General features: G+C 47.0%; 1 protein-coding gene across 3 annotated transcripts in view; it reads left to right on the top strand.

Annotated features, from left to right (window-relative positions):
• adamts10 (ADAM metallopeptidase with thrombospondin type 1 motif, 10) overlaps positions 1–12,314 on the top strand; it is a 54,345-nt gene that overhangs the window by 1,316 nt on the left and 40,715 nt on the right. For 2 of the 3 annotated variants that reach the window (XM_064935289.1, XM_064935288.1), the window contains exons 2-6: positions 5,323–5,681; positions 8,766–9,136; positions 10,301–10,460; positions 10,692–10,894; positions 11,331–11,414. In XM_064935289.1, the coding sequence (XP_064791361.1) occupies positions 5,576–5,681; positions 8,766–9,136; positions 10,301–10,460; positions 10,692–10,894; positions 11,331–11,414 (924 nt within the window). In that variant the 5' untranslated portion in view covers positions 5,323–5,575. The other variant, XM_064935290.1, reaches the window with a different exon arrangement.

The raw sequence follows: 12,314 nt of genomic DNA, 5'->3' as shown, positions 1-12,314 counted from the left end.
CTGTACTTTTCCCTTGCAGATCAGTGCCCACCACTTCCTCTTCCTCAAGCAATAAACAGATTTATGACACTGACCCAGAAGTGACCTGTTGCTGGTTAGGCTAGTGATCTCTTTTGTAACAAAACTCAAATGTTGCTATTGCTGGGTTAATTAAAAACACTTATGGTAAGAATCTGTCACTAAAATGATTGATGTTTTGTTCATATTGTGAATGCCCTTCATATCCAATATTTTCACCATGGTAGGGCTGGGCAGTGTTTAATCAGCATGTGAGGTTCCTAGGTCTCTCAACTGGCTGAGGCAAATGGACAAATCTGTGGTCTGTTGTTGTCTTCTGGGTGTGTGTAGTATGAGAAATGTGAAACTCAAGACTTAAACTACCTATGATCTTTTGTACACTCTTTAGAGTTGTTGGCTGACTCAGCGAGTCCAAGCCAGCTCTCACAATATTGTCTTCGACTTAAGCCCATTTTCAGAGTGCGCATCCTTGGCTGTCTGACAAGCCTAGTTGTTTATGTTCCCACTTTCTTTCTTTTTCAGGACAGTGTTTTAGACTGAGATCCCTCCCTTTATTCTCCATATTATTTTTATCACCTCATCTGTTGTTTGTTGTCCAAGGCTAAACGTGGGGGAGTCATGTCAATTGAGCTTGCTTTTCTACACCACTTCTGAGGGAGTGACTGCTGTCAGGGTGAAACAAGTATCTAGGCCATGTGCTGCATGAGCTCCCAGCTTTCACTTAGTGTTGATGTGTTTACAGTACAGTAAAGATGCCACACTCCCCTACTCGAATAGGAATGACAAATGAGACATCAAAAGAGTAAGTCTAATATCAGAGAGGAGTGACAGGAAGAGTAGACAATCATAGTGGTTTCTTCAGAGGAGCACACAGAGGGTGGTGTTAGGAGCTGAGCAGGGGACTGAGCAGCATTTCCTAGAGAGAGCCTTTACATTGAGCAAGTCATATGGGTTTGATTAGTGTGGTCTATTCTGCCTGTCTGTACAGTTCCTGGCAGGGTCACTATACATAGTCTGCAAAACCATATGTTTCACTGCCTTCTCCAATCCAGTAGATATGTTGAAAAGCTTATGGTCCAGACTACATTATGACTTTGGCCCACCCTGAAATTGCAATTTACAACTCCCTGTCTAATGTCTCTTCTACTGTTGTCCACAAATACCTCCTTGTCTTGCTTTAAAAAAAAAACTCTGACCACATTATAATTGAGCTGTATACAGCCCATTCCAATTTCCGAACTCGCCATTGCCACAATTAGGCATTCAAAATTATCAGAGGTACTCATCTAAGGAAATGATAAAAGCGTCTGCTAAGTGGAATATATTACATGTATATTATAAAATGCCAACAGTACTTACAGGATTATGGTTGTATTGGCCGAATGACAAACACATTGAGTTTTTTCCCAAAGGAAAACTGCTACAAAACAGACCCACCAAGACAAATGACAAAATCCCTTTCAAGAGATAGTACAAATTCACAAATTACCTAATTTTTGTCATGTTTGTTAATTGAGCAATGATTTAGTGAGTGTACAATGATTTAGTGAGTGTAGAGAGAACTTGAAGACAGTCAGTAAAGCTTTTAAGCAGCTTTGTTTAAAGACACAAAGGCAATGATAGGGGGACTGATTATGTGGGCTTTGTTTAAGTAAACAAGATGAAGAAGAGTTTTAATGAAAACATTTGATATCTTGCTGCAAGTCTAATAACCCCACAATAAAATGAGACTCCAACAAGAAGTAATGAAAATATAGGAGAGTTTGGCCAAGCAGGAAATGACTGAAAAAAGCCTTGAGGAAGGGGGTGGAAAGGGCAAAAAGTGCGAGGGCTGTGGAGATGGAGAGGAGAGGGGCTTACAGTTACTTCACATTTAAGGGAAGTGGGAACACAAAGCCGCCTCACTGTTTTAGGACCCCATTCCGTACGGTACTGTACTGTGAACCACTGCACTGCAGGGAAACCAGAGGCACATTAAGTGTCCTTCTATCCCATTATGTCAGTTACGTCTGTAGATTGTATGGTAGTCAGCATTGTCTGATTATGAGCAGACTATAAGTGTGAAAAGCTTCAGCTGCTCATTTTCAAATGGGCCGGGTCAGTTGTGTCTTACTTGTGCTTGATCAAATTAATCATTGTTTATTAGCTAGATGAATGAATATATGGTGTACACAACATGGCAAAGCTTCAGTCCAGGCTGTCTCTGGAGCTGGATATGTGCAGTGATCCACAGAACTCAGAAAGCAGTCAGAGAGAGGTGAACCTTAATCCAGGCACGGAGAAAGCGTACATTTTTTCAGAAGGTGCAAAGATTCTTGTTTATTTCTGCTCTCTCTCTCTCTCTCTCTCTCTCTCTCTCTCTCTCCACACACGTAGTATTTAAGAATGGCTATCCCATTTCTCTCTCTCTCTCTCTCTCTCTCTCTCCTTCTCTCCACACACACTTAGTATTTAAGAATGGCTATCCCAGCTCTCTCTCTCTCTCTCTCTCTCTCTCTCTCCCCTTCTCTCCACACACACGTAGTATTTAAGAATGGCTATCCCAGCTCTCTCTCTCTCTCTCTCTCTCTCCTTCTCTCCACACACACATAGTATTTAAGAATGGCTATCCCAGCTCTCTCTCTCTCTCTCTCTCTCTCTCTCTCTCTCTCTCTCTCTCTCTCTCCTTCTCTCCACACACACGTAGTATTTAAGAATGGCTATCCCAGCTCTCTCTCTCTCTCTCTCTCTCTCTCTCTCTCTCTCTCTCTCTCCTTCTCTCCACACACACATAGTATTTAAGAATGGCTATCCCAGCTCTCTCTCTCTCTCTCTCTCTCTCTCTCTCTCTCTCTCTCTCTCTCTCTCCTTCTCTCCACACACACATAGTATTTAAGAATGGCTATCCCAGCTCTCTCTCTCTCTCTCTCTCTCTCCTGCTCTCCACACACACATAGTCTCTCTCTCTCTCTCTCTCTCCTTCTCTCCACACACACGTAGTATTTAAGAATGGCTATCCCAGCTCTCCCCTCTCTCTCCTCTCTCTCTCTCTCTCTCTCTCTCTCTCTCTCTCTCTCTCTCTCTCTCTCTCTCTTCTCTCTCTCCTTTCACACACATAGTATTTAAGAATGGCTATCCCAGCTCTCTCTCTCTCTCTCTCCTTCTCTCCACACACACATAGTATTTAAGAATGGCTATCCCAGCTCTCTCTCTCTCTCTCTCTCCTTCTCTCCACACACACATAGTATTTAAGAATGGCTATCCCAGCTCTCTCTCTCTCTCTCTCTCCTTCTCTCCACACACACATAGTATTTAAGAATGGCTATCCCAGCTCTCTCTCTCTCTCTCTCTCTCCCTCTCCACACACACATAGTATTTAAGAATGGCTATCCCAGCTCTCTCTCTCTCTCTCTCCTTCTCTCCACACACACGTAGTATTTAAGAATGGCTATCCCAGCTCTCTCTCTCTCTCTCTCCTTCTCTCCACACACACTCTCTCTCTCTCTCTCTCTCTCTCTCCTTCTCTCCACACACACGTAGTATTTAAGAATGGCTATCCCAGCTCTCTCTCTCTCTCTCTCTCTCTCTCTCTCCTTCTCTCCACACACACGTAGTATTTAAGAATGGCTATCCCAGCTCTCTCTCTCTCTCTCTCTCTCTCTCTCTCTCTCTCTCTCTCCTTCTCTCCACACACACATAGTATTTAAGAATGGCTATCCCAGCTCTCTCTCTCTCTCTCTCCTTCTCTCCACACACACATAGTATTTAAGAATGGCTATCCCAGCTCTCTCTCTCTCTCTCTCTCTCTCTCCTTCTCTCCACACACACGTAGTATTTAAGAATGGCTATCCCAGCTCTCTCTCTCTCTCTCTCTCTCTCTCTCTCTCCTTCTCTCCACACACACGTAGTATTTAAGAATGGCTATCCCTCTCTCTCTCTCTCTCTCTCTCTCTCTCTCTCTCTCTCCTTCTCTCCACACACACGTAGTATTTAAGAATGGCTATCCCAGCTCTCTCTCTCTCTCTCTCTCTCTCTCTCTCTCTCTCTCTCTCTCTCTCTCTCCTTCTCTCCACACACACATAGTATTTAAGAATGGCTATCCCAGCTCTCTCTCTCTCTCTCTCTCTCTCTCTCTCTCTCTCCTTCTCTCCACACACACATAGTATTTAAGAATGGCTATCCCAGCTCTCTCTCTCTCTCTCTCTCTCTCTCTCTCTCTCTCTCTCTCTCTCTCTCTCTCTCCACACACAAGTAGTATTTAAGAATGGCTATCTCTCTCTCTCTCTCCCCTTCTCTCCACACACAAGTAGTATTTAAGAATGGCTATCCCAGCTCTCTCTCTCTCTCCTTCTCTCCACACACACGTAGTATTTAAGAATGGCTATCCCAGCTCTCCCCGTCTCTCTTACAGACCCTGAGCTTTGCACTCCCTTTTTCATATTTGTTTTGTCAGGAGGCTACTTGTTTCCTCACTTTCGTCGCCAAATCGTTTCCCATCTGCTTCCGGTTACCTTTGCCTGCAGTTGGTTTGTCGCCAGCCATCTGGGCCAGTGTGGCTTCTTCTCTGTTCTCTACCCAGACACACTGAAAGAATGATAGAGGCAGGGAGCAGGGTAGGCAGTGTAGCTTGAGGGAAGGTTATCAAAGATTATGTTTGGGCCTCTCAAGGACATTGCCAAAAAGGCTTAGGAACAAAAGTCACAATGTTACTGTAAATAGGACTCCTCATCCAGGCTTTTAACTCCTCTGTACACTTCAAAGTGCGATGGGGGATGAGACTTCTTTAGTGTTGTGGTGTAATAATAACCAATGTTGCTTTTTTAAAGGCTATTTTTAATCTCCCAATAAATCCTGATCTATGGCTAATAGCCTATTCTCGCTGTGTGTGACTGCCTCTTCCCTGTGAAGTGGTCAGGTCAGATGAGGCCAACAGTGAGTGTGGAAGTAACCCACTGCTTGTCTCACATTGGGTAATTTTCCCCCACAGCCACTGACATAACACCCACTTCCAGCCCCTCTCAGCCTATGCACAGCGTTTTAAAAGATCAATGCCTTCCTTTCTCTTTCCTGTAAGCAGAAGACTAAAAGAGACACAGGGCACCCAGGTCGAGACTTGCTTACCTTGGTCCCTAGATTGTCAGCCAGTGTTTTCCTGGAGTGATTGATCAACTGAAGACGCAGCGGGAGGTGGCTGTTCGTGAGTCACTGACTACAGACTAGATATGTTTGTGTTGTCAGATGGGGACCATTTGGGTCAGGGAGATCTCATGCTCTCTCTCTCCCTCCCCCAATCTCCCCTCACACTAATCTGTTTCTCTTCCACAGGGAGGCCACAGTACATTATAGTCTCCGCTATACTCGGAGGCAGTCTCTCCATCTTCCTTTGACTTTGGTCCTACCAGAGAGAGAAGCAGAGAGGCTGTGTGTCCATAGCGCTCCAGTCCAGTCTCTAGAGGTCTATCCTGCTGCTATGGCCCGTGAGTTCGCTGCGTCCCACTGGTGAGCGAGGGGCATCAGAGGGCAGAAGACATGTTGGGACAGAGGCCTGGGGACTGCACTGAAGCTTGCTGTAGTAACCATGGAAACAGTATGGAGGATCTTGGCCTGCATTGTTGTCATCATCGTCATGGTTGCCACAGAGGTCGCAGAAAGTCAGACTGCTGAAAAGTTCACCCAGTCACACGGTGAGCAACTACTTTCTTCTCTTCTGTTTGACATACATGGAAATGTTTAACTGTGTCAATGTTTGTCATGAATACACACTATGATTATGCTATTATTACTGTCATATTCATTGTGGAATTGGTATTATTCCCTCTTCTGGACTGTGAAAGTGGTTCGACATTTCCAGTCACTTAGACAGTTGAACAGAGGTAACGGACCTGTTCATTGAACTCTTCCATACAGTGTTGAGGGCCTCCTCTGAGCTGAGCAACACTCCAGGGCAGTAGCCCTGCTGAACTTGAACCCTGCTCTCACAAATCAACTCCAGAGACGTAGAGCCACGCGCCCCCCTCACCTCTCCTCAGCTAGACCAATCCCCTTTAGGCACGGACATAAATACCTAGAGTGTCCATTACAGAACAAGGCACTGATTGTGTATTTCTTATGCTTAACCTCTGCACCCTGCAAGTCATCTGTTTCCAATAGTTTGCTACACTGCTTCCTTGAAAACCACCACAGGACCATCCATTCATCTCCTCTGTTTAAACACGCTCTAGAAGAACACCTTTCTAACCCAAAACTGAAACCAGCTCCATTGATGATGGATGGTAATCATTTTTATGAGTTATCTTTTGTCACAAGTATTCACTAGAAAATGCAACAAGTAGGTCAATGCTTAATTTGTTAAGGCTGTGAAATTCATTCAGGACAGGCTGTTTAGTACAGTACGTCTGGCGTTATACATTTCAGCACCACTGTCAGATTCCTCCATGCTAGTCTCCTACAATGGATATTGACTTCTGGTCAAGCGTTAGTTGTTATCTAACTGAGAATGGTCTCCCCTTTCAGTCATTCTAGATTAAAACCTTCAACAAAAACAGAACATTTGAAAATGTGGGGCACGGAATCTGTCTATATTTGCTGCTGCACTTCATGACAAGCTGCAGAGTATATTTGGCTAGGCTTTGTGTTTATTTAAAAGAAGGAGAGGACAAATATGTAGACATGGCGAGAGTTGGGCTTTTTCGGAAAAAATGTTATTTCCCTATTTCTTTGAAATAAGCGAATAATGAGGTAAGCCATCGTGGTAGTGGCATTAAGTCATTTAGTTTAGTGTTATTAAACCATTGCATGGAGTGTATATATAACCTTTCTCTCAGACTGAGACTGAGGCTCCGCAACGCGGCCTCATAACTCAGCCAGTCAACTGTCCCAGGCAGAGGCGTGACAGACAGACAGACAGACAGACAGACAGACAGGCCGACAGGGAGAGAGACGGAGAGAGACATGAAGGGAGACATGGAGGGAGACAGACAGACAGGCCGACAGGGAGAGAGACGTGGAGGGAGACAGGAAGGGAGACAGACAGACAGGCCGACAGGGAGGGAGACAGGCAGAGGGAGACAGGCAGACAGGCCGACAGGGAGGGAGACAGGAAGGGAGACAGGAAGGGAGACAGGCAGAGGGAGACAGGGTGAGAGACAGGAAGGGAGACAGGCAGACAGGCCGACAGGGAGGGAGACAGGGTGAGAGACAGGAAGGGAGACAGGAAGGGAGACAGGCAGAGGGAGACAGGGAGAGAGCAAGACAGGCAGGCAGAGCTGAGAGCAGAGTTATGAGCAGAGGAACTGCTGACAGGGCCCTCTGGTAACGGAGGCAGAGATGGACTTTCCAGCCAGACATGGATGAGAGACAAGCTCCTGTAAAAAGGCCACTGTTCTCATTTCCTTCTCTTTTTTTAAAGAGGCTAATTAAGGTTATTTCTTCTGAAAGCTAAAATAAACTGAGCCCTGGGTAGTGCTTTATGACAGTTTATTTTACAAAAGGTGAACACTGCAGACCTCTACTCTTTTATGGGCCTCTCTCTGTTACCGGTTGGGTTTATTGGTGAGTAACAATAGTTTCCTCCTCCTCCTAGTGATTAGATAATAGATCAAAAGAATTAGAGAAGTGGTTCGCCCTGTGGTGCTAGAGAGCTGGGAGTGGCTTTCCATCAGTTGTAGGGGACCTGGGAGAGGATCAGACGCCACGCGACCCTTCAGACCAGACTAGGACCTACTGTACACTTATACTGTAGTAAGCCAACTTCGCTCCCCTATTTTCCATTGTACCAGCCATATTTCCCCTTTGAAGTACCCTGTACATGTGGGCACAGTGCGTTGGGAGGGGGCTGGCAGCAGAATGGTAGCCTTAAGGAAGCAGTGGTGGAGGCCACTAGCTGCCTCACTCATTAATTAGACAGGGTTATCAGGTTGCTGGACAGATTACTGCTGCGCTGCAGAGAGAGAGAGCTATTGCACAGAGCAGGGAGAGAACGAGGAGCAGCTGTATAGCTGTAGAACCATGGAGGAGGGGAGAGGAGGGGTACAGTACACTTTTGAAAATATGCCTCATTAAGTCCTTCCAAATATTTGACTGGTCTACTTTATCTGACCGCTGCCCTCCGAGTCCCCTCCAGTCCTCCAGGAGGCTTTCCTGGGCCAGATACTTTTGACCCTGTGAAAATACCATTAAAATACCACTTTTTATGTGGGGCAATTGTCTGAAATGTTGTAGTAGAGGAATTCAAAGCTCATATAACTGACTGTTGCAGAATGTGCTGAAGGATGTGAAATGGGGTTGGAGGGGTTTGGAGGGGGCCTCTAATGGTGCTTGCTGTTTATTTAAGCTGGCCTGGCCACATAAACAGAGAGCCTGGGTCCGGACTCACGGTACAGACACTAATCCCTGCCTGTTTACTCTCAGTGGGGAGGGCTGTTTTTCCACAAAACAAGGCAAAAGGCCTTGATGAAAACTGGGCTAATTTCTGTTGACCTTTCCCCTGTTAGTGCAGTGTTTGGAGCACCGTGTTTGGACAATAAATCTCCGGGCCCGCAGCCAGAGATAGGAAGTATAGGATTTCAGGGTTGCTATGGAGACTTGGGAGGAATAGCGTGGACTGAGAAGTCCTCAAGAATCCCACTCGTCACTACTGACTGAGGCCTGTCCTCATAAGCTTCAAGCCGTGATGATAATGCACATGCTGTATATTCTACCAAAGTTTATTTGAAATGTCATTGACTGTGAGTGTTTGTGCTCTGTCTCCTCTCTCTGTCTCTCTCCAGCTACGTTCCTGTCTAGCCTGGGCAAGTATGAGATTGCCATCCCGGTTCGCGTGGGGCCGCAGGGCGAGACCCTGCACACAGGGGATGGGGGTGCAGACAGCCCCAACAACCACCGACGGAGCCGCCGTAGTGCTGAGGATCAGCAACAGGACCTGTCCCAGCTGTACTACCAGCTCTCTACCCCCACAACCAACTTTCTCCTCAACCTGACCCTGCAGGGGGGCCTGCTGTCCCGTCAGTTCCGTGTAGAGTACTGGAGGAGGGGGCGTCTGGCCTGGAGCCACCCTTACGCCCTTCAGTGTCTCTATGTAGGCCATCTGCAGGATCAGCCCCACTCTAGCAAGGTGGCTCTCAGCAACTGTAATGGCCTGGTAAGAACCTGACCCATCTAGTACTGCTAGCACCACTGGCCTGTTGTCCTATTGGCCTATTGTCCTATTGGCCTATTGTCCTATTGGCCTGTTGTCCTATTGGCCTGTTGTCTTGTTGCTCTGTTGTCTTGTTCTGCTGTCCTTGGCCTCAGGGGACCCAGGGCTAATAGAGCTCCAGAGGAATCCTCTCCCTCTGAGTGTAACATTATGATTCTGTGTACTAGGATAGCTCTGACCCTGGATCCTGGACTAGACCAGGGCACCTGTCTGGACCACATGCTATTCTGGAGCAGTAATGCACTTGTGTAAACAAGGGATTACCAAAGCCCATTGTTATCACCAGACTTCCCCTGCTGGTCACAACTCATAATGTCACTAAGGCATGTTCACAGCTGGACGTCCAGACCATCCAGTAGCCAGCTAGCACCTCCGCCCACAGCAGACCCTTTTGAATTAATAAAATCAGTCAAATGACACAATTACAATCTGCCTTTTGACACATGAAAGCATTCTCCTTATCCATCTATTCTTGTGATCCCTTTACAGCTAATAACTAATTGGGCCCATAATAACAGGGCTAAATGCAACCAAGGATTAAATCTGCTCACAAAGTGTTAATAAGCCCTACGCATAATTACTTGTGGTCAGACTAGCATAACTTAATTCAGCAGGGAATCCGCTGTGTGTCCACGAGAGCATCACTAAACACATTACAGGATTAGGTGCACTGTGAAAGTGCGCTGCTATTGTAGCGACTAGAGAGGGCCAGGGGGGAAACACTCACTGTGACCTCAGAGGCTGCAGCCAAGAGATCTAATCAGGGGAAGTGTCTCCCTGTCTCCTCTCTGTGGAAAGACTCAGATAGGATCACTCTCCATATGTATCTGACCTACAGACATGTCTGGGAGAGGTGAGGGCCTGTACTTGTTTAGGCCCAGGTTGATGAGAGACTAATATGATTATCATCCCAGGCCAGGGATAGTTATGTACTGTACTGTATCCACTGAGGGGAGGTGAGATGTTAGAGACTGGCTGTAGACAGACAGAGACCTCCAGTATGCTACTGTAATGGGCCTGACAGTCACCAGAGATGCCAGTTTTTGTCCTGTCACCACCAGCCTTCAGAGGGCCCCTGGCTCACCTCTGCTTCCCTGACTTTTCCAGCAGGGGGTGATCGTGGCAGGGGGTGAGGAGTATATCATCGAGCCTCTGACCCCGCCTGAAAACCTCACGAGGGCGGAGAGGGGGGAGAGCCGCCCCCATGTGGTCTACAAGAGGTCATCTCTTCGCCACCAGTACATGGACCAATCCTGTGGGGTCATCGGTAGGTAGAGCTGTCTGGGTCCTGGGTACAATATGCCCCTTCAAACTCTCATGTTTCACTGGTTACAATTAGATCGGCAAACAGTCATTTATGATATTGGCTGTACAGCAGTCTCAGTTTACAGGACATAATAACCTGGTTTTAATACATGCACATTAATGCCACTCTTCTCAGGTGGTGTACCCTCTCTTCTCTCAATGCCATTAACCCCTCTTTGTGACTGTTCTTCAGATGAGAAGCCAGGGAAAGGTATGGCCTGGTGGCAGAGGACTCTGAAGACACCTCCCAACCCCATCGGCCGAGGCCAGCTGCCCCTGAAGAGGTCTGTGAGCAGAGAGCGCTACGTAGAAACACTGGTGGTGGCCGACAAGATGATGGTGGGGTACCACGGCCGCCGGGACATCGAGCAGTACATCCTGGCTGTCATGAATATTGTAAGTTTCACATCGAGTCAGATCACTACAACTGGCAGAGTGGAAAACCTGGAAAATACTTGTCCTGTCCACTTTGTCTGTGTTTAGGATTGAGTCTAGGATTGTTGTTACTGTATTGAATGGTTTTACAGATAGTGTAGTCGAAGTCATAACGTGTAGTAATATTGCTTCACAGGATATCACTTCACACCCTGTCCATCAGATGGCTAAGCACACACTCATGAATGGAATGTATTTAATGAATGGTTGGCCTTATTTTACTGTTCCACACCAGGTTGCATCCATCCTGTCACAAAATCCCAAACAGAAGAAATTAAACTACAAGAGTGTACTGTAAAGTAACCCAAATTACACACGTTTCTAGGTTGTAAGTGGTAGTGATGAATGATGTCAGCTCTTTTTAAGACTGGTCTTTTCTTGTTTCCCTGGAGGTCAGGTTGCCAAACTGTTCCAGGATTCTAGCCTGGGGAACGCAGTGAACATCGTGGTGACCCGTCTCATCCTGCTCATGGAGGACCAGGTATTCTCTTCTAGACCCATATCGGAGAAACCTCTGCCTTTCAATGGGGTCTGCATCCATCCACCCTGCCTCCTCTCTGCATCTCACTCCTAGTTCAGTCCAGCCTGTTGTCTAGACCAGCATCTATGAGCTCCTTGTTTGTGTCAAATTATTGGCTTAAGTGTCCTTCCTCCCCTGCTCCCAGCAGAAAATGTCTTGTAAGTGGAGCCATTTGCGGTGGTAGAGAGAGAGCGACCTGCCAGGCGGCCCAGCCATGACTGCACTTGTTGTTACTGGTGACCTCTCGGGCTGTTGCTATGACGTACATTAGTGCCCTAGAAAAGTGCAAATAAAAAGCTACATATGAGGCTGGTGCAGGCGGGCGTCTCTGTGGTCTAGTGTTCTGTCCACCTGCTGCCTGGTGGTTGACATGAATGTCACGTCATGTTCTTGATCCCTGTCCAGTCCAGCAGGCCAGCCAGCCAGGCCACGGCACTGTGCTGCTAACGGCATGCGGTCAGGCTGAGTGCCAGGACAGGGTTACACTCTCTGGCCTAATGTGGACATTATAAGCTTCAAAGGGCATTAGAAAGGGTATTACTAGTGGGTTTGCAGTGAAGGTACTGTGGCAGTCTAATAACCTTTCCAACTCACCTTCTCTGTCATCCCGTATATGCTCAGGTTGACAGCCCCTGTCATCCCATATATGCTCCGGTTGACACCCCCTGTCATCCCGTATATGCTCAGGTTGACAGCTCCCTGTCATCCCGTATATGCTCAGGTTGACACCCCCTGTCATCCCGTATATGCTCCGATTGACAGCCCCTGTCATCCCGTATATGCCCAGGTTGACAGCCCACGTCATCCCGTATATGCCCAGGTTGACAGCCCCTGTCATCCCGTATATGCTCCGGTTGACAG

Source organism: Oncorhynchus masou, chromosome 24, assembly GCF_036934945.1.
Source record: "Oncorhynchus masou masou isolate Uvic2021 chromosome 24, UVic_Omas_1.1, whole genome shotgun sequence".
NCBI lineage: Eukaryota > Metazoa > Chordata > Actinopteri > Salmoniformes > Salmonidae > Oncorhynchus > Oncorhynchus masou.
The sequence above is the reverse complement of the archived record's forward strand: the minus strand, read 5'-3'. Positions and strand labels throughout refer to the sequence as shown.